The 22,974-nt window shown below is 28.4% G+C and overlaps 1 protein-coding gene across 2 annotated transcripts in view; it reads right to left on the bottom strand.

The window, feature by feature from the left end:
* Window positions 1-22,974, bottom strand: part of LOC107454965 (uncharacterized) — a 62,559-nt gene that overhangs the window by 33,810 nt on the left and 5,775 nt on the right. The window contains exon 2 of one of the 2 annotated variants that reach the window (XM_016072337.4): window positions 9,872-10,006. In XM_016072337.4, the coding sequence (XP_015927823.3) occupies window positions 9,872-10,006 (135 nt within the window). Of the gene's footprint in view, window positions 1-9,867; window positions 10,007-22,974 lie in introns of both variants that reach the window. The other variant, XM_021147498.4, reaches the window with a different exon arrangement.

Raw genomic sequence — 22,974 nt, forward strand, 5'->3', positions numbered from 1 at the left:
TATTTATCAAATGCAATACTTGATTATAAAAGCTATGGTGAAAAAAAGGAACAAAAACCTATAAGTTATACCGAAACGGGATTTGTGGAGAAAAGGATAACTTTCGACAGAAAAAGACAGCTTTTGAATTACATGGTTTTTTCAAAATTGAGAATGTTTTCTTTAAGTGGTATATTGAAGAAACATGTTTTTATTTTTCAATTTAATGTTTTATAGAACTAATAGATCCAAATAAATATATCCACCTGTTTAAACAGAGGAAACTAATGTTTGTGATTTAATGAGGTAAAAGATACCTCTTCGTCTTTTTCACCCCATGCCACTGCTTACAACGCTGCCATCACTGAATAGTGACATTGACAATCAAAAGTTTTAAAAGTTTTCACAATCAAAATTCGGTATTCTCCCTCAGTGCATACTGAATATTACTTTAGTCTGTATAGGTGGAAAACGATGATATTGAAAAAAGAAATATTTCGGCCATACATCAAAACGACTATGTGAAATTCTGGCATTCATTGGAGAACGTCGACATTTGAAAATTTTCATGTGCAGAGCTTTCACATTTTATTTTCTGTTTTATCTACAAACAGTGTTTCGTAAGTATTTAATGAGGTGTTGCTACTTTAATTTAAGCATGCTTTAGTCGAAGTAAGCTGGATCTTAGAAAATATTTTTGGCATTCACCGGAAAATGCCAACATTTGGAAAATTTTCATCTTTAGCTATAACATATGTAGTATTTTATATTTTCTAGTTTAAATATAAGCAGTATTTCAAAAGTATTTCATGATATCGCCAACCAATGGGACACTATTTATCCCCTAGTGACACAAAAGAAAGAGCACCGAGCGACCTTATAGTCCGTGGGCCAAACTCATTTATCGTTCAAGTTCGTTCCGATACTTTGGGGGCAATTTTTTCTTTTGACAAAACGATTCAGAATGTTTTAGTATTTTTAATTTTATAAAGTTCTCCAAATATTATTTGGTCATAATTTAATAACAATCGATTTTATGACGCACTCTTTTTCTGTATGCTTTCGTACTCTCATCCAGTGAAATCGTCGAATTATTTTTTCCTCCGCCAAGCTAACCAATCACGCATTGTCTCCTCACAGTCGCTTACAGTAATGTTTGTAAGCAAATCGTTGGTTGCATTGATGATAATTTTCTCGATTTCATTTTAATCCTTTGAATTTTTTTTAAAATTTAAATAAAGGTCTCTTTTTAGAGCCAACTATATATTGATAACGCTTCATTTTCCCGCTTTACTGTTAAATATTTGATTTTCATTCCGAAATTCGAATTGCAATGCCTCTCTGACCTAATCAAAAATTCGTCTCCGATTTTAAGATACAAAAATATATACTTTGCTTAAAAATGAGAAGGAATTATTTGTCCTATTTTAATTTTAATAATATTTGCTGAGTTACAAATTTAAAGGGGATATTTATCTATAGATCCCACCGAAGAAATGAAAGTATTGTAGTTATGTTGATGAAATGTTAAAAAAAATTTTTTTTAAACAATTCTCATTACTTTATGAAGATAAAATATTAGTTCCAAAATGTTTAAAAAATCTACATATTAACGTTAATGATCCATTATTCTTAAAAAAAATATTATTTTTGTTTCACTAACAAAGGTGCTATGGTAAGTATTGTTTCAAAAGATGGTTGTTTTGATAGCTTATTTATCCAATATCTGTGATATTAAACATTTTTGTAGAGTCAAGCGCACATCTTATATTGCTTGCATTTTAATTTTACTTAAATATTACTTCTTTTTAAACTCTGAATGGCGTATAAATTTAAAATTTTTTATTAAGATGTGCTTACTCGGAAAAAAGAAAACAAAAATTTTATGTTTTTTTTTTTTTTTTTTGCTCTTACAAAAAAGCTATAAAAAATACTCCTCTTAAATAAATACTACTCTTAAGCTATAAAAAAACTGTTAACTAATCTAAACTTAAAATAAATCATGAAATTTAAGGAAATTTATGTATGTTTTCTCTGTAGGATCAGCAACAAGAAATATGACAATTTTGTATTTAATCATTGAATATTTTTTTTGAATTGAATTTGAAAGCAATAGTGTAGATTCAAAACATGATTTAAACATTTAACTTCAGATATTGGTTTAAAAAATGTGTTTAATCAATTTTCCAACTGACACTGTTTCGAAAAGTAGTTAAAGAATGTCTCTACACTTAAATGTAAATAAATTATTGAATATCAAACCATAATGAAATTTCCAAATATATTAATGTCTCGAATTATATTCTCTTGCTAAATAAAAATATATTCAACAATACCTGTCTAAGGTTTTTTGGAACACTCTGTATTTGTCTTTTGCTACACTTGCAAAAACTATTTGAAATAACACTTGAAAACATTTTTTTTTTCAATTAAAGCTATGAATTCTACATTCTAAATATATTTTCTCTAAATCAATATTATTATTTTCAAAATTAATGCTGTACCAAAACATTAAAATTTTAAATAATAAAAGACCAAACTTTGTTAAATTGTTCAAATAAATTATTTATCAAGATAGTTCATTGCGTAAAATATCCGGTTTTTATATAGTAAAGAAAGTTTTAAAGCTTCAGTAAAAGACAGTGTACCAAGCAACAAATTAAAAAAAATATCAATTCAAATTTATTGAAAATTTTACACAAATGAAATTTTTTATTTTTGTGTCAAACTGAATTTCAAAATATTCATTTGTATAAAATGGTTTTTTAGCTTACTAAAATAAGTATCGTTTTAAAAAATAAGGGAGAAATATCTCCAGATTTTTGAAGAAAATCAGATTATTTTCTGTAGGGTAGCAGTTCTTAAAAAGTTGATGCAAATTTAAATTTTCACATAGTGGAGGAAAGATTTATATATTCTATAGAATTCAAGTTTTAAGTATTTTTACAATATTAATATAAAAAAAACCTGAAAAATAATCGCAGATGCAGTATTATAACCCTTCATATTACAACTATAACTGTCATAGTCTATGTTTTACCTTTTAATAGTAAATTATCAAATTATCATGATTTAAAATGAAAAAATAAAGATTTTAAGATCTTGAAGTAACTATAATTGTATAAAAATTTTGAAGTACATACTTATAAAAAACTGTTAAGTGTTTTAGCGCAAAAGAAGCGTGAACGTACGGGAAGCTATCGTAGCATGCAGACAACTGCTTTTGTTCTGATTGGTCCATTCATTTCCAAGTGACGTCAAATTACGCTTCTCTTCGGATATTCTAGGGCAAAATACTGAATTCGTGAAAACAAAATAGTTCCTCATTGTTTTGATAACTTTCAATTAATGGCCAGTCAGATTTTGGAGAACTTTATGAATTTATGTTTCTCAGCCAAGATTGTGTTCGATTTTGGGAGAATAAAATTGCCTCTCAAATGTCGGAACGAAAATTAGTTTAGAGCTACTTTTGAGACTTCGGCCCACGGACTATTATAGGTGAAAAAGAGAATAGAAAATAGAAACGAAGGCAAGTAAGAATCACTTTCTGGCAATTCACCAGCCTCCTCTCAATTTGAACTGTCTGACTCTCAGGTGTTTATAACGAATTCTACACTCCAATGAATCCTCCTTACGTCGAAAAATATTCACTATGAGCTTTTTGCTTTACGAGCCTCCCTCTCCTTCGTCACCTCCTTTGCATTATCTAAATCACCAAGATAAGTTCTTATGTAAAACAACATTACGACCTGAAAAAAAATTAACTATTTTTTTTTTCTCTTTGTGTTAGAAAATAAAAACAAAGTAGAGCGTTATTTTTACTGATATAACGATACACAAGGTCATCTACTTCTTTGCGGTTCCTAAAAATAAATGCTCCTCCTTGTTTTTATTTAGAATTTTCGACTTTTAAATGTTTTTGATGCAAGGAAGTCTTCCTATCTCTTGATATTACAAGTCGTCTAGCACAAATTATTTAACTGTTCTATGTTTTAGCTATACGACCAAAACAGCTATGGTTGTTATGCGATATCAAGGTAATATGCAACATTTTAATGAGTTTAGATGCAACCTTATAAATATCGAGAAGAAAAAAAAAGAATAAATGTAACAGAAAAACTATTGAAATAATAATTATTAGCACCTACTAAAACTCTTAACGGAATATGATGTTGAGCTTTAAAACATTTTAAAATATCAAAGTTCACTTAACAAAACATTAATTCAGAAACATATATTAAACGAGCTGACCGCAAAAAACATTCAAAGTATTCCATAGTTAGCAGCCTGCTATATTTAGAATTTAAATAGCTTTAATAGTTTTTCAAAGAAGGAACAGAATCAGAAATGTAAATCTTTATAATAATGAAGGGTCATTATTCTAATTCTTAATTACCGATATTTTGAACACTTGTGACAAAGATTATATTCCTATCATAAAAATTTTAAAAAAAGCAATGAGTAATTGATTCACGCATGGTGCTCCTTACTGGCTGCACGTAATATGTTTCAGAATCCTTGAAAAAAACAAAACCTAAAAAATCTCATTGTGAACCGCAAATTCAAGTGAGAAAAAAACGATGTTTTTAAACTCTAACCAAAAACTATTGATCTCGAAAACAGCAATGGAAGAATTAGAATCATTTAAACCCAGTTTGTTTGATGATGAAGGTATAAGGCTGCGTCAAGCGAAGATTAAAGTCGTTATGCTGCTTAGTTTTATTAAACAAATAAGCTAGTTTTTGATTATTTAGATTTCAGCTTTGCTCTTTTTGATCCGAAAAATAATTGGTCAGAATTGAAACAATTTAGTTCTTTTCACTCTAAAATATCAGTTTGAGATTCCTTCTGCGTAAAGTTTTTTCTGTGCATTTCTTTAGAACACTGAAAACAAGCATAAAAAAGGCTTATTACAAAACATTCTACATATTTGATTGCAATGAATGAGTACTAGAGCAAATTAAGATTGAAATATTGAGCGATGACTTAGTTCACACCTCACTTTTCTGGTATGCCATTCCCCCCAAAACCCATTTCTGGGTGAAGTAATCGGTTTTTATGCATGGAATCAGCTTTTTAGAAGAAATAGTTGAAGTTGTGCTTTTTTCATATTGTACCCAATTTAAGATTTTAATTTAAACTAAAAATGTTTAATTCATTAATTTTTTTAACGGTAGACACTGAATACTCGTTTATCACCACAGAAAATGCCGGAAGTGCTGCTCTTTAACGTTGCCCGGTAAGCAGCTTTGAACTTATTTCAAGATGGCGAGCAACAATACCCATGCTACACTGCCACAGATACCCGTTTATAGGGTGGGCCACATTCACACAACAGAGAACAACAATAAGAGAAACATCCAGGCCCTGAGTGGGCTTCGAACCCGCAACCATTGATTTCGCAGTCAGGCACGCTCACCGTCTCGGCTACCTAGCCGGCTTATTAAGGTTTATAAAAAAGTTAGAAGATTTTCGTTACATTTCATTTAATAGCATAACACCTAATTACATAATAATGATTAATTTAATAATACCGAATACTTTAATAAATAAATAGTATAAATATACACATATTTATTACAGTTGTAAATATAGTTGTAAATACAGTGTTTATTTTTTAAACAAAGCTAACTGCGATGTGTGCTAGCATGTTGCATTCAGTTCTTAAACAGTTTTTGAGATTTCAACACCTTATTTTAAAAAAGAATCAATCAATGAATACTAAATTAAAAATAGCGAGTATGTGATCTCATTATTATTATCATCTCATATTATGTGATCATTTTTAAAGTAAGATAGAAAAATAGGCAGGAAGTTGAAACTGATAGAATAACTAGATTGTGATGTTGTGATACGTGCTCAAAAAACCTAGAACTACAATTTACTAAGAGATTTCGAAATTGTTAACTCATATTTATCACATCGTTTCGTTATTCGTAGCAGCAAATCTTTAAAGTTTGATGAAATATTTCTAAATGTGTACAAAATTTCTTGCACGAGCATTTTTGATGAAAAAAATGCAATATGATAATGAATTTCGAGAACATTTTAAATTACAAATTCAATATTATTTTGAATTTTCAATTCTTATTGTGATAATTTTCAAAACATCTTGAAAAATATGTAACTTAAATTGTGGCAAACAGGGATCAAAACCCAATAGCCGCCTTTTGGCTAGGACATTGATTTATTGTTAGTCATAAAAAAATTTAGAAATATTATTAATAAGTTTCTAAAATGCTGCAAGAAATTACTTCGTATAATATACACATAGAAACTTGTCAAGTTAATCAACTGCCATGATTCATCTAGAGAACGAATTCATTCCATATAACAAAAATAAAAGGCATAACCTGACCAATGGACTTGTATGTTGAGCAATAAAGTAATTAAATTCGTCTAGAAGTGCCGCTGAATGCTATTCTAAATTCTTCAAAACCCTTCTTCACCAAAAAAAAAAACTTTTATGCTGGTATGACCAATAAATTTTCCATGTTGCGTATTAGAAGTTAGCCAAAAGATCTTTGCAATTAACCATATAAGAAACTGTTAAGGGCTTTTGTAACAAATAAGTCTGTAACATAACTTAAGGAATTTTAAAATGTTAAAATTAGTATAACGTTGAGTTTTCTAACTACATAGATGCTCTTGCATATTGATATTTTAAGAAATTATTTATAATAAATAGCTGGCATACATCGCTAACAAAATCGCCTATTTATTTTTAAACTAACCAGCTCAATATTAGATTTTTAAAACAATTTATCTCATATCAAAAGATATATGATTTAAAAATTATGTTACAAAAATTCAATTGTATTTATCTTTTTTTAAATTTGAAAACAAATAAAGAACATCTGAATAACATAAAAAATATAGATATCTAAATCAGAATAATATGATAACAGAAATGATAGAAAAAACAATGAATCATCTTTCTCTATAAATGACCAACTTTTTAAATTGACCACTAAAGTAATGCATAAAAAGTGGTAACCATACACATGTTTTACTGTATTTCGAAGCAACTTTTAATAGAAAATTAACCAGAAATAATGTTTAATGAACCCCAATTCAAAAAAAAAAAAAAAAAAAAAAAAATATTTCAAAATGACATACAAATTTTTTTCACATGAATGTTTATTGTAAAAAAAAACTCAGTAATAAATTTCAAAACAATACTATATCAAATGTAATTAACAAAGTTTTAATAGTATCTTAATAATTTAGAGTGTTTGTGTTTCAAACCTATCTACCCGAGTTTGGCTGCTGGGCATAGCTCTAAGCAGACAGTAAATATTTTTTACAGTTTTTTTATTAAAAATTGTCTGTTCTGACTGATACAACGATTTAGGGTCGAAACAGTTTAAGGCTTTGTTTAATATTCTCCATAATTTTCAATTGAAAAATATAGTTTCATTGTATTCTGAAACAAGCATGTATTTATAACGAACAGAACTATGTCTCTCTTTTCCTTTTTCATCATGATTCTTTAAACTTAAAAAATGTGGTGAAAATCTCCCATATGGCAAATCTGAACAAAATTCTAATCAACGTAGCGTATAAGATCATATTTTTTACTGCAGAAGTGATATTAGAAATAATATAGAAAACGAAGAAAGTTTCTTTTACTCTTATATCTCTTTGGTGTTGATAAAATGCTTTTTAATTAATTAGAGTTTGTTGATAAAATCTTTCAAGAGATGAAATTATTTTTCCAGCGCCTCGTTTTGTTTCGTCACAAATATCTGGATTTATTCCAAGTTGGGCTATGCCATTGTCTGCTATTCAGAGCTAAACCTTGAGCATGCATCTTCAACACTCCTGTGACATAGAGTTTATTTTCTTTCTTTTTATCAGGTATTAAATTTCAATAAGTTTTTTTTTAATGTTAAAATTGTAAAAGAAACATTTTTACAGCAAAAATCCTTCGTCTAGGCTTAAAAAAAGGCTAAACAAAACTGATTGGATTTTAACTCATTCACGTAAATACTCATTTATTTAGTTATGCTGTCTTTTAGTTCCTCAACAGCGCCATTAAATAGAATTATTATTTTATTATCATTTTTTTGCCTTGAAATGTATCAATTATTAACTGTTAGTAAATGTATTATTTTTGTTTTAGATCATTGTATTCTTTTAACTTAGAGGAACTTATAACAGTAAAATTTAATTTCGTTTTGACGAGAAAAAAAACTTTCAAAAAAAAGTCATTATCTCGCAAAATAGCGCTAAATTGCTGACACAATAATAACAAAAGAAAATAAGTGAATTAAAATCTAAATTAAAGCACACAGACAGATTCCAAAATATTTTATAGTACTAATACAGATTTGATTTGACAGATTTAGCTTCCTCCAATTCCGTTGAAATAAAATTTAAAACTGATCATTTTGCTCAGCAACTTTTGCAACGATCAAACACCTTTTATAATTTTTGTTTACTTTAAGAAAAAAAACGTAAAAGGTTTTTTTTTTGGGGGGGGGGGCAAAGATAATAGTTCAAAGTTATTTCCTAATTTGGTTTTATAATTTTATATTTACTATTTATTTGCGGGGCGCAGTTTATAGAATAATCTTCAAATGAAAGTAAGCAGAACTTATTTAGTCTTTAATAACTGTAAAACGGTTAATAAAGTTACATGCTGATTTGAAGATGTTTATTTTAAAATATTGTGAAGAAAGTAATACTTAATATTATAGAAACATCACTTTTAGTTTCAATTCTTTAATTAGTAATATTAATCAAAATCAAAAAAAGTCATAATAGTAGAAAAGTAATAATAGAAAAATAGATGATGAATAAATCGCTCAGGGGCTGCAATGCTGGCACAACTCAAAAAGCACGCGTTTTGGACTAAGAACAGGTGTAAATATGAAAATACACATTCTTTCAGCAGCAATACTAGCATAAGTCATAATTCAACTTGAAGGTAATCTTCGTTTAAGCAAACGAAAGCATTTCTTATGCATTTTGCTTAGCAATGAAAACTTTAAACACACTTATCTCAAAACTTGTTTTTTTGAGTTGTGCCGCTATTGCAGCCCATGAGCAAAATATTGCAGGTAACTATCTTTAAATTATAAATGACGAAACCTTTCTCAGATAAATAATTCCCCTATGACTTTTATTAAACTGATCGCAACCAAAGAAATTTAGATCTTTATGTAAGAAAACCGGATAATACCTTGTAATTTGCAGGACAACAATAGAAAGCAGTTTTATACCATTACATGTTGATCTTTTATAACCATATCAAATTTATTTTCTTGACGTGCATTTAAACAGGAACTTGTATATATAAGATGAGTCTCAATCGGAATATATTAGAGGCGATAATAATCGAAATAAATTTATCAATTCCTCATAAAGAAAAGGTTTAATCAGTGAATTTTGTTGATATTATACTAAACCATAAATTTCCAATACTGAAAGCAAAAATGTTTAAAAAATGTTTAACTCAATTCATAAAATAACGACATAACAATCTAAAATCAAAAGGAAAATTGTTCACTAACACGTTTAAATTTATAATGCGATCATAATGCATTTTTAAAACAGCCCTTTTTTCTTCCAGAATTTCATTTCTATATTAGGAGTGTTTATTTAAAAACACTAAATTTTTTTACCCTTACACTTGATATATTCTGCTTTTGATAAAATAAATTATAACAAAAAATAATAATTTTTGTACGATCATAATGCATTTTTAAAAACGTCATTCATAAAAAGAAATTTTGTGCACTAAGGAGTTAAACTTTGAATAAAGCAATTGAGGAATAGCCCTTTAAAAAAAACAGTTTCGTATAATACTTTTGGAATACTCTCTTGAATCGCATATGAAAGGACAGAATATTAAACATCAAAATAACAATTAAACATTGTTACCTACTTATCTGGCCACGGTATGGCTATAAACTGACTCCACCACCTTGCTGCGATGAACGACACATAAAATCCAAGCATAAAAGACAGCGGAATAAGATCCATGAATGTGGAACAGAAATACACTATTTTTTCGAATATCCTATAAGAAAGAGAAAAAAATCAGATTTCTTTCATAAATAAGTAAAAAATATCTAAGACAGACACTGGAAACTTAAACAAATTTACAAAAAAATATCAGGCCATTTAATATCTAATCAAAATTTTAATTTATTTATTTTTATTTGTTTCATTTATTCATTTCATTTATTTATTTTATTTATTTATTTCATTTATTCACTTCATTTATTTATTTTATTTATTTATTTCACTTATTCATTTCATTTATTCATTTCATTTATTTATTTCATTTATTCATTTTATTTATTTATGTTCACGATTTTATTTTATTTTGTTATGATCACAATTTCAATCCATTTTAAAAGCGTAAATTTCATTATTTTTATTTATTTTACTTTTATTTTCTTCCTTTTAGTTATTCGACTGTTAATCTGCTTATGGAAAGTTCTCGAAATTTCGATTGGCGATGAAACGGCGAAATACTTGAAATACCTATTAAATAATGAACGCAGGAATGCTCAGCAATATTACATTTTAGAGACCGCCAATATTGCGCCTCGGGGCGAATTTCATATCTTTCTGTTAAAATCTCATCGGTAAAAAGGATCTTTAAAAAAAAAAAGAGGATATTTATTATTCTCTCTTTCTCTTAATGTTAATTTTATTACTGAAACAAAACTTTTCGTAATTTTAAAATAAGTTCTGACTAATTTTACATAAACTATTGTCTGCCATAGATATTGTTTATTTTTCTTCATGCAGATCTCGGATTATTTATATTTGCTGCAAATGTTTTGTAGAATATTAACATATTTGCAAATTTTTACAAAATAAGTTTACAATTTATTCGATATTTTTCCCACTTCAGCCAAAATTTATATCATTAGAAGGCTTTGCCCTCTTTCAGCCCCACTTCCCAACCCCTTCTTATTCATGGTTTTTTTTTTCCTTAAAAATTGATTTTAAAAAATCTGGTTATTTATCCCTCTCCATATAAGTGAAAATCTGTATGTATGCTCGTTAATAACTCGAGAACGGAAGCACCGGTTTGGATCATGTTTTATTATAGTTGGCAAATTTTCATGGTTGGTAAATTATCATCCCTCTCCGGCGGCATATAATTCGGCTGCAATGTCGAAAATACAAAATTCCATTGTTGAACCAGAGTTGGGCGTCGATTACAGTAATCGATTACCGCTTTAACTGATAACAGATAATTACTGCTATGTAATCGATTGCTTGTAATCGCGATTACAAGTAATCATGATTTCCGATTACATCATAGTCGGGAATCGATTACATTTTTCGATCACATTTCAAATTGATTGCATTTTTTAATCGATTACATTTTTTTAATCGATTTCAGTAGTCAATTACTAGTAATCATGATAACAAATTTTGATTACAACTGTAATCGTGACTAGAAAAATCAATTACAGTCATTAATTGCTTGTAATCATGATTACAAACACTAATAATTTTCATAACAACTGTAATCGAGAAAACTTAGCCGACTACGGTAATCAATTATTTGTAATTGTGATTACAATCAATCAAAATATATGATTACACACAATTTTGAATGCATGTAATTATGATTGCGAGTAATCTAAATATACGATTACAATACGATTATAGACCACTATACAATTATAATTTACTGTACAGATAGTATGATGCATTATATAATGATGCATTTTGTACGTATTTACATACAACGTATGTATGAATTAATGTAATTAAAGTGCATGCTTTACCTAACATATATATAAATAAGGCATATGTGGGTAAAAACATATTTACATACATTTCAGTTGCACATACATATACATACGTTCATATTGTATGTATAAAATATATATACAGTGCGGAAAAAAAAGAAAAAAAATGGGCCACCCGAATAACTTTTGATCTATAATGATCGGATCTTTACGTTCTATGACTCAATCTTAAAGGTTCGAAAGGGCAACCTCAAATATGCTAATTAATTAGTGCAGACGATATTTTAAGTTACGAGATTAGACATAAAAACGTACTTTCTCTGAACAAACACACATTTTTTTTCAACATATTAGGATCACTGCCGCAATCTGAGGAATATGGTACAGTTTGGTTAGGAAAGCGATCCAAAGTTTGAACCCTTTAATGTTAATTTTACTTTTTTTTTGCATTCTGCCATATCACGAAAACCTTTTAGGCGAATTGAAAAAATTTTGCACACAATTATAAAAATCCTCTATCGAAACATAATTCCATGCAAAGAACAAATTTTAGCAAATACTTATTATTTTTTATTATTTTATTTAATAATTGACGAAAATTTTTGAATAGTAACATATGCAATTTTTTACGTCGTTTTAAAGTAGGTAATTTTGCATGCAAAGAAAATTTGAGTGAAATTGTTGAATAGGTCCTGAGAAATCGAATTTTAACTATGCGAATTTTTTAAAATTATACTTCTCAGGAACTATTCGACAGATTTTGCTCCCATTTCGCATATTTGGATAAACGAATTTATAAATGTGTGCGAAAATTTTTCAATTTGCTTAAAAATTTCTTGAGATATAGCAAAATACGCAGAAATTAAAAGTAACATTAAGGGGTCCAAACTCTCCTGATCAAACTATGGAAACCATATTTCCCTGATTGCAGCTGTCCCCTATATTTGGGGTGTCAGAAATCCAAATCCGTCGAAAAAGTACGTTGTCTCTGATTTCGTAACTTAAAATATCATCTGCACTAATTAATTTACATATTTGAGGTCACCTCCTCAAACCATTAAGAATGAGTCCTAGAACGTGAAGATCCTGTGATTAGATCAAAAGTTTTTTAGGGTGGTCCATTTTGTTTTGGCGCACAATACATATGCATATCGTACATATGTGCACATATATATTGAACATATATCTTTTGTACAAATTTGTACATGTGTACATACATGTTGGTTCAATGCATGTTATATGTATAATGTATTTATGTCCTATAAATGTATGTACATGTGTATGGATGTATGTCCATATGAACAATATATGCATGAGCAATGTATAAATGTATGTATACGTATGTGTACGTATATATGCAATGAATATATACTAGATATATTATACGTATGTACAATATGTGTTTATCCAATAAATGTACGTATATAAGTATACGTATACGTACAATATACGTATGTCTAAATATGTGTACAATGCAATAAATAAAATGTTTGTAAGTTAAGTATTATGACCTCTGATAACAACTCAAGCAAGTTAAAAGGCAAAATCAAAACACATTTAAATTCAGTCGTCAGCTTTAAATGTTCTATATAATTTCAAAATTATTTTAATAAAAAATAATTTTTAGGTATTTTCATAAAACGTTTGATTTTGCACATTTATTTTTTTTACAGCATAATGCATAGTTCATAGAAATTTTTAGAGGGCAAAAAAAAACATTTAACTTTATATGTAGAAATTATATTTAGGAAGTATTTAAAATAAAATTATCGTTTGCTTTCCAAAACATTAAGAGATCGAGTTTTATTTGTTTTGGAACAAATTTTAAAACGAACTTAAATAACTTATCTTCTATAAAGTTTTTTTTTAATATAAGTAAATATAAGAACTTATAAAAATATTAAAAACTTATAAAATGTTGTGTAAAGTTAAAGTAACATAGAAATAAATATTCATATTTATCTCAGTTAATTGTTAAATTGCAGAGATATAAGATGATAAATAGCAAACGATGTTTAGCAGCGCGAAAACGCATTTCCTTGATGGCTAAAGAATTTGACGTACATGCACAATGTATGTGCATATATACATTGTAAAACCATATATTTCTTGTACGGGCACGCATTTATGCATTACATGTAATTACGTATGGGTATACGTTGTATGTATAAATGTACATTGCCTGTGCATACAAACATTTTTCGTACACCCATACAAATAATGTATGTCCATACATGTAATCCTTGAGTACACCTATATATGTATTAACAAAGTATATAGATATATACGTACATACAAATGTATATACGTTGCGTGTACAAACCATATATGCAGTAATGCAGTACATGCAAACGTGCATGCATCCATACATATATACATATTGACAAAAGAGTATCTATAAACAACATTCTTGCATATATATTGCATATACATACGTACATTGTATATGCATATGTGACATTACCGTACATTCACACAATGTATGTACTTGTTAACATAAATGCATGTATAAATATATTCATTATATTCTTATACAACCTATTTATGTCTGTTGCGGACATACAAAACATTGCATTTACATACAAACTAACATACTTGCGTACATGCATTGCATATGCATAATTATGTACATACAATGTAGTATTATTACAAGTACAGATGAAATTTCTTGTAATCCAATATTTTGATTACAAGTAATTACACAATTACAGGTAATCACGCGTAACCATGATTACAGCTGTATTCAAAATTTTGGTAAGTTGCAATCACGATTACAAGAAATTAATTACTGTAATCGACTATTGTAATCACAGTTACAGCTGTAATCAATGTTTTAATTATAATAGAAAGTAATTGATTACTGTAATCTATATATGCAATCGATTACACTTCTCCCCAAATCTGGTTGAAGCCTATTGTGACAGATTAAACTTTAAATCTTTTAGGTGACTTCTTGGCACGGGGTTTTTTCTTATAGATTGATAATATTTCTTGGGTCATTTTATGATCTTTTCCCTCCAAGTTGAGTGGCTTGCATGAAATATTGAAGAGAAAAAAAGTATTTTTTCTTCAATATGCGTTTGTTACAAATTTGCACTGTCCTGAAAACAGTAACGGTACATAATATTTAAAAAAATATTTCGAAAAATTTCAGGTTGAGGAAATCTTGAGAATAAAAAAATATCTAATTAAAGCTCGTTAAACTTCTAGTCTAAATGAGTAAGTAAAAAACGCATAGGGGAAACAAATATGCAAGCTGACATAAATTATAAAAAATGTAAGAATTACTGTGTGTAACCGTTCATAGGTAATTTGAAACATAAATATGCTTATTCTTATTCCTCTTAACGTAAATACTCATTTATTTAGTTTAGCTGTCTTTTGGTTCTTCAACAGCGCATTAAATTCATTATTATTTTCCTTGGGTTTTTTTTTTTAAATGTATTATTAACTGTTTAGATGTGTGCATTGATTTAACTTAAAGATAGAAATTTATAACAGTAAAAGTTCGTTTCCTTTTGACAAAAGAAAAATCTTTTGAATAAAATTCATTGTCTCGCAAAATAACGTTTTAATTGCTAAAGCAACTACAGAAAATAAGTTCAAAATTTTATTGTAATAAATATTTTCTATAACAATGGATGATAAGTGCACAATTTGATCAAAAGATTTTTTTATTTTTTCTGACAAGGAGGAGGTGGTGGGGTTTGAGCAATGCTTAAGTAAAAGCCGCGGTGACTCGGGGGATAGAGCGCTTGTTCAGTAAGCGACCCAGATTGGAATCCTAGCTGTGGCTGGTAAGTATCTTTTAAAATTGATATTATTTAATAGGCATGCTATTTGGTGCTGTGGGGCTCAGGGGGGAGAGCGTTCGCTTTCCAATGAGGTGATCCGAGTTCCATGGGTGAAACCCCGTATATAGCAAGACGGAAAAGAGAAAAACCTGGTACGTAAAACATTTCATTCCAGCATTTTTTTCGAAAAAAATGAAATATCTGTAACTATCAAGATTTCTTTTATAATTCTGGCATATATATAAAACTGCTTCTTTTCCAAGATAAAGTAGATATTGTTGAAAAATTTAAAAAAAGAATAAGTAAACTTCTCCCCAAAACTAGCTATAACTGAAATGGTTTTACTACCAGCCTTTCCTCTTTTCCGTCTCGCTTTCACCCCTGCCGAGTTCGAATCCCATCGATGGCTGGACTATACGAATTCCGCACCCGACTCGCACCTACCGCAGTGCTGACTATTTGCTAGCAAGACGAGGATGAGAAGGCCAATCAAGCCGAAACATATGCTTATTTAATATTTAATCGGCCCCTAAATAGAAAATTGTTGTTGTTGGCAAAAGTATCATTTCGAAGTGTTGTATTTAGGGTGAAGTGTTGTAATAATTTTATCTCTCAACAGTCCCCAAAACAGAATATATTTAAGGCAGCGTTGAAGGCAGCTAGTTTGAAATAAATAATTCAAACAATCACATTCTATTTTTAAATTCTCAACTATTTCATTCTAACAAAATCATATATTATGATTACATGTAGAGTACATTTAATGATCACTATGTGTAATCAGGAAAGCATGGTTACTTGCAATCGTAATTACTTGTAATGGCTATTACACTGAAATCGACGGACAAATCTGGAAAGATTACTGAAAACAACGTTGCAATTAGTGACAGTCGAAAAAATCAGACACTTAATGTGACAGTTATTTTACAATTCTTCTAAATCTAATACAAGTGAACTTTTCTCGTTTTTTCTTAGGGTAAACTAAAAAGATGCTCTAAGTTGTGCTGTGGGCAAGGTTGTATCACCTGTGACCTCATCTCGAAGATAAAGATTTCTCTTTCGGGTAGAGACGTCACTTTTATAGCATTTTTGGACCGTGTGGAAATAAGCAATGAAATTGCACTTTAAATAAAGTTATAAATGTGGTTAAATGGATCGAGATATGCTCAGTTAATACAAAATTTTCAGTTTATCGTATTTACGGAATTCTGAATTTTGTGCATGCATCACATTGAAGGGAATTAATTATCGATTATGTCATTCATCAAAAGGTACCTCAAGATAGGATCGAGTTAACATGTCTTATATACTACTGAATTGTTATTTAATATTTATAGTGGTAGTTACGCCACAACATTGTGCATGAAGCTGATCGTTAATTTCTAAATCATTTAACCAATCTCTTTAAAGGTAATTTAAAATAACATAAATGTAATAACAATTAATAATTGTAAAATGGTTAATAAGTTCAAACACCAATTCAAGACACCGAAACAAGTTTATCTTAAAATGTAACGTAATAAGGTCATATAATAGGATTAACATTATAATAAAGAAACAATTCTTTAAGTTGAACTTAATATTTAAGTTAACTCTAAATTATAGCAATCAAAATAAAGCAATAAATATAGCAGTAAATATAGCAATAAATGTTACAGGTTAAATTCTGGATACAAAAATATTATACTGGAAAACATCGCGATCGCAACGAACTATAGGGGGCGTTGTTGTATGAGACTAATACCTGCGATTTCTATATGAACAATCATTCAGTTACTCTAGAGACGTCGTTAATGTAGCACGTAGCATTGCAACGTTCCTTCTTTATTGTGGCTAATTAAATTTAAAAAAGAAAAATACTTGATATTCTTTCTTATGCAAACGAAAACAAAATGGTATCTCTTTTTATTAGAGAAGAAAACACATCGGAAAAATATTTGTACATTAACAGAAAAAAATATGTATATTCTTATAAGAGTTAAAACCTAATGCCCGAGAAATAGTATTACTAAATTTAATGATATAACATGAAAGGCCCATTTAAACTTCACATTCTATAGTTTTAAGAATCACATTACTTCAAAAATTAAAGTGAACAATAAGTATACATAAGCCTCATAATTTTATGAAATTTAATTTTGTAAACAAAGTTTTTTGACAACAATTTTTATCAAAAAATTTCAAGTTTCAATAAAAATCATTATTTAGAAACTAAGAAACGTAAAATAAAGAATGCTGACGAAACAAAAACAAAAAAAAACAATTCTCTTTTGTCGCCATTTTTAGTGCTACGAAAATTCGTCTTTGGGATTTGCCAAGAACAAAACAAGATGCAATTTTATTTTTTCAGGAGGGAAATATTTTACCGAAAAAACGAAAATGTACCAATTCCCACAACATAAAACTTTATCTTGGTAAACGTACGTTTTGGAAATGCTATTTCATTTGGAATCTTATTTATCAGAGTTCATATGGCGATATGATTGTTTCGAATCTATGCTAAAATCGGCTCATTTTCCACCGAAAGCCGATTGACTATTTTGATTTTAAATAAAGTGTTTTATTTTATGAATTGTCGCAAACATTTTAAGTGTAGATTGGCGGCACTTAAAAACCGCCAAATCTGTAGCGGCGGTGGCGTTAATACGTAAGTACCGAATTTTTATTCCATACTTTTCTGAATCATATTACTTCAAACATTGGAATATACAAGAAGTATACATAAACACATAATGTTATACCATTTAATTTTTCAAAAAAAGTATTTTGAGAACAATTTTTATCAAAAAATTATAAACTAAAAAACGGAAAATAAGGAATTCTTAGGATAAAAAAACGTTTTTAAGAATTCTTTACATTGAAATAAAAACTTTCATATTGTTTCTTTTTTAATTATTCTTATAGTTCTTAATCAGACGTAAAAAACCATTCTGTAGAGAACCATCATCAAATGAAAAAAAATATTTACAAGTAAATTTTTTATTGTAAAAATCATTGCATTTACCTGATTTATAATTCCCGGAGAATTCCAAAATGATAAGTTCCTTGTTTGAAAACTTTATTCTCAAATAATAGATACATAGTTTATCCCTTCATTACTTTTAGATAACATACTACACAGCAAAATTTTATAATTGATATGAATTTGAATATGTAGCTAAAAACAGAATAGCTGAATTCTAGTTGAACTTATTCTTTCAAAACTAAAAAATACTTACCAAGAAAACGGTTAAATTAATTAAGAATCAGCACAAATGGCACTATTTCAAGTAACTTGGATTTTTTTTTTATTGTTGTTTTTCGAATTATATGGATATAGAAATATATATTATTCTATAACGAAGAAGAATATGCTATAACTATTACAATTCTGTATGTTCTGAATTCATATTTATTCACTGGAAAGACGAAAGCAATGTTGACTTCACTTTAATTCGTAATGAATTGAAGACAGAAGAAATGCATTTTACCTTAATACACACATCTGTAACGGTATCCGAAATCGGAAGTCATCAGTTGCAAGTTTGTTGATAATAGAAATTAAACATTATTGAGGAATTTTTCTTCAAATGTTTGGCGTGTTCTGTTCCTGAAAGATTTGCTAATATTCTGGAGATTTTTTTCAAGTTCTTCGGCCTTTTCCTTAGGGAAATTTTGTTTCTTATTTGTTGCTAAAAAATGGCGTCTGATTCTGTCAATGAATTTGATGGAACTAAATGAAAACGTGATAAATTAATGTCTGATATTTACAGGCTCCCGCTAGACGGCGTACTCGAGCGTTGCGATCGCGATCTTCACAGCTTATAGTAATTTTTATGCTCATGACAACCAAATAAATATGGAATTTAATATGGGGAAACTGGATTCTACCATGCGATTTTCCACCCAATAAAATGTACCGACAACAATGAAAAATTAGGACACCATCCTTACTTTCTCATTTATAGTTAGAAACAAATCGTACATTAAATGAAAATTACATTTGCTTTATTCATTCTGTTTCACTTCAAATTTTTAGAATGCCTAAGAGTAAGTACCAAATTGTTTTTTTTTAAAAAAACAATATTGCTTAAGTATAATTACTGAATATATTTTACCGATTAATGAACATATTTATGAAAAATGTTTGAAAACTTATGAATAATTTCAATTTAGATAATTGTAATAGCATGTGATATAATAAACAGTAAGAGGATAAACCACATAGTTCTAAATGACAAAATCTAAAATATGAAATAAATTAGTCTAACAGTCGACGAGGAATTAAAACTAAAAATTCATAGTTTTTAAATTGAAATAGGATGCAATAGGAGATAAATGCAATAGGAGTTTCACCTGCACTGCCTCAGTGTTTTTTTTATTTATTTATTTGTCAAATCAAAAATTCCTTTCTATCTTCTATAAAATCAATAATTTTTTTATATTTTTGTAATCACTAATTGTTAATTAATAATTTTATTAAATCACTAATTGGAAATAATTGCTATTGTCTATTACTAATTAATAAGTATTTATTTTTCTATTAATTTTTATACTAATTTATTTTTTTACTAATTAATAAGTATATATTGTTAAACCTAACTTCCTATTTCATGCCACACATTATAAAGGTAAGATATCAAAATCTATTGAAAATACTTCTCATTTTATTTTATAAAACGTGTGAACTTCTTCTAGATAAAAATTTCATTAAAATCTCAGAGTATTCTCAGGAAATAGAGCATTTGCCACCCAGTGAGGTGACCCAATTTGGAATCCCACCAATGCTTGGTTAAAGCGGATTCTGCTCCCGGCTCGCCCCGATTGTTAAATATCCTCAGTGGTAGAAGGATCATGGGTTAGAATACCTTGCAGTTGGGCTAACAGTGGAAGGCTTTCGTGATATTCCTCCCCATGTAACGCAAATGCGAGTTGGTTGCATCAAAAAAGTCTTCCGCGAAAGCTGTTTTGCTCCAATGCTTGATCCAGATGCTCCCTTGTCTTCTGGATAAGGCTCAAAATTACAGGGCTACGGAGTTAAACATTAATAGTCTTATACTCAGAATTCGGTCTGTTGTTTAACGTCTCTTATAAAATAAAATAAAATACATATTACCAGCATTAATTATCATTGTCGTCAAGAACAATACAGAGAATTTTTTCGGTTTTTTGGACTTATGGAATTGGTCTAATTGGGATAGACCTCTTGGGGATTAGAAACAACAACAACATTTTTTCGGTTTCTCTAAACAAATAATTACCTTCATTCTATTAATTTTGCTTTTTAGTACATCATTTGTTTCTTTTATTTACTTTTACAGAAACACATTTTAAAATAAATATTCTAAATAAAATAAACACGTGATATCAGATAACTCTAGAAATATTAATTTGGTGTCGTAGTCCGCGAATGCTACCACTGTCGTGTTGTCCATTGAATTTAACTAACATAGCGAATAAAAAATTACTAAATATTAAAGTACATTCAATAAACTTTTTTTGATCAAATAGAGCTATAAGCAAGCAAATATCCCTAATGCTATTTTTTTAAATATTTGCAGAATTGAATCGTCCATTGTGAAATTTGATACTATGTCTAACGCTTAACCAATCGGAAAATTTCATTTCGTTATTCGCTCATCCCGCTAGAACGGCTAGATGACCTTCCTCGTGCTTCGAACTACCTATATACCGAATTTTATGGCTTTCGGTCGGATGGTTTAGGAGTCTACAAAAACATAAAAGCCATATCTATAAGGCCATCAGTTGATCTATGACCATTCTAAAAGGCATATGCATTTTACTTCACCAGATGAAATTTTACGACATCATTAATCTAAAACACTTAAAACTTAATTTGTAAAAGAGGTTTAGATAGTTAATTTAATTTTTAAATGAAAGATCATGGAGGACTATAATATTTTCTTTTATTACGCTACACTTTGAGATTAATATTATTGAAACGGCTTTTAAACTTATTAACCAATTAAGAGGTTAAAACTAAAAGACATGTTTACTTTTTATAACTAATTTCAAGATACTACCTTAGGACGCTGCATTTTAAGATGAACTTATTTGAATCAGTGTCTAAACTTATTCAACTTTTTATTATTATTTTTTGGTGTCAATTACATTAACATGTCATTACATGCTATTATAAATTGCAGTTAACGAGATTCATTAGATGATTTAGAATTTAACGATCAGCTTCATGCACAATGTGATGCGTGCACAAATAGTATTTTACGAAAATATTAAATTACGGTTGCGAATTCACCAATTTTGATACAACAATATACCTTTAATTTTAAACGTTATTTAAAAAAATGATTACTTAGCAAAATTATTTAATGTCTACCGATAGATTAAAATAAAACCATAAGAGAAATGGTATCATATGTGATATTTAATACTGTTTATCAGTCAAATTTACTCAAAATAAACATTTAATTTACGGAAATGAGTATTGGGAGTAGGGCACAAGCGTAAGCAAACAGAATTATTTATAGTACGTATATTTTAAGTGAATAATTTCAACTTTCATAGGTTAAACTGTTTTATACTAAAGAATAAAAATTATTGTGAAGCAATAGCCCCCCCCCCCCCTAATTAATGAAAAAATTACTCATTTAATTGAAAAAAGTCATTTTCTGCTATCTTATAAACGCATTAGTAGTGCTCTTTTATCACTTTAGAGGATGTATTAACATATAATTATAAATATTAAGAAATCATATTAATAATTATTATAGGAATCAAACTTTAACACCGTTTCCTGATAGCAAATCAAATAATTCTTTTCCACGAAAAAATTATTTTAAAGCTAAAAAAATAATTTAGTTGATTAAGGGGTCACAATACCCTTGCAACATTTTTTTGACATAAAAGTATAATCCTTCGTTTTGTGGATGCTTTGCAAGCTCTTTTAACTTATAATCAATAATTTATCTTAAAAAAGTAGTTAAACTGTTTAATTTTTTAAAAATTTAAAAGAAATTGAAAAAAATTCAAAATTTTTAGACTGTTAAGGCTTTTTTATTTTAACATATTTTCAAAAAAATTTTTATTAGAGATTACAATTCTCATGTTAACAATTTTGTGCATTCATTTGTTAATATATCAATTCGAACATTTTTTATAGATTATTTTATAAAAAGTAGAAAAAAAAGGTTAGAAATTCCTGTTAGGTATATATAACATGCTGTAAAAATTATAATACCTCATAAAGTACTTATTCCATGCACAGTTTAAATAATTGCATAATACTTAAGATAAAAAAGTTTATTTCAAAGCCTTATCCTAAATAGGAAAAATTCCTTAGGGATTTAGTTAAGATTAAAACACAAAATTATCATCTATGAGAAAAAGCACTTTAAAGTCTGTCTGCTGATCAAGTTTCTCTTTTAGACTTCACATTTGACATGCATATATTGCACAGATGTATATACATATAGTGTACAGATGTACATTCACAAAATGTACATATGATATAATAT

Source organism: Parasteatoda tepidariorum, chromosome 2 (assembly GCF_982258835.1).
Source record: "Parasteatoda tepidariorum strain Cologne lab strain chromosome 2, Ptep-v5.0, whole genome shotgun sequence".
NCBI classification, from domain to species: domain Eukaryota; kingdom Metazoa; phylum Arthropoda; class Arachnida; order Araneae; family Theridiidae; genus Parasteatoda; species Parasteatoda tepidariorum.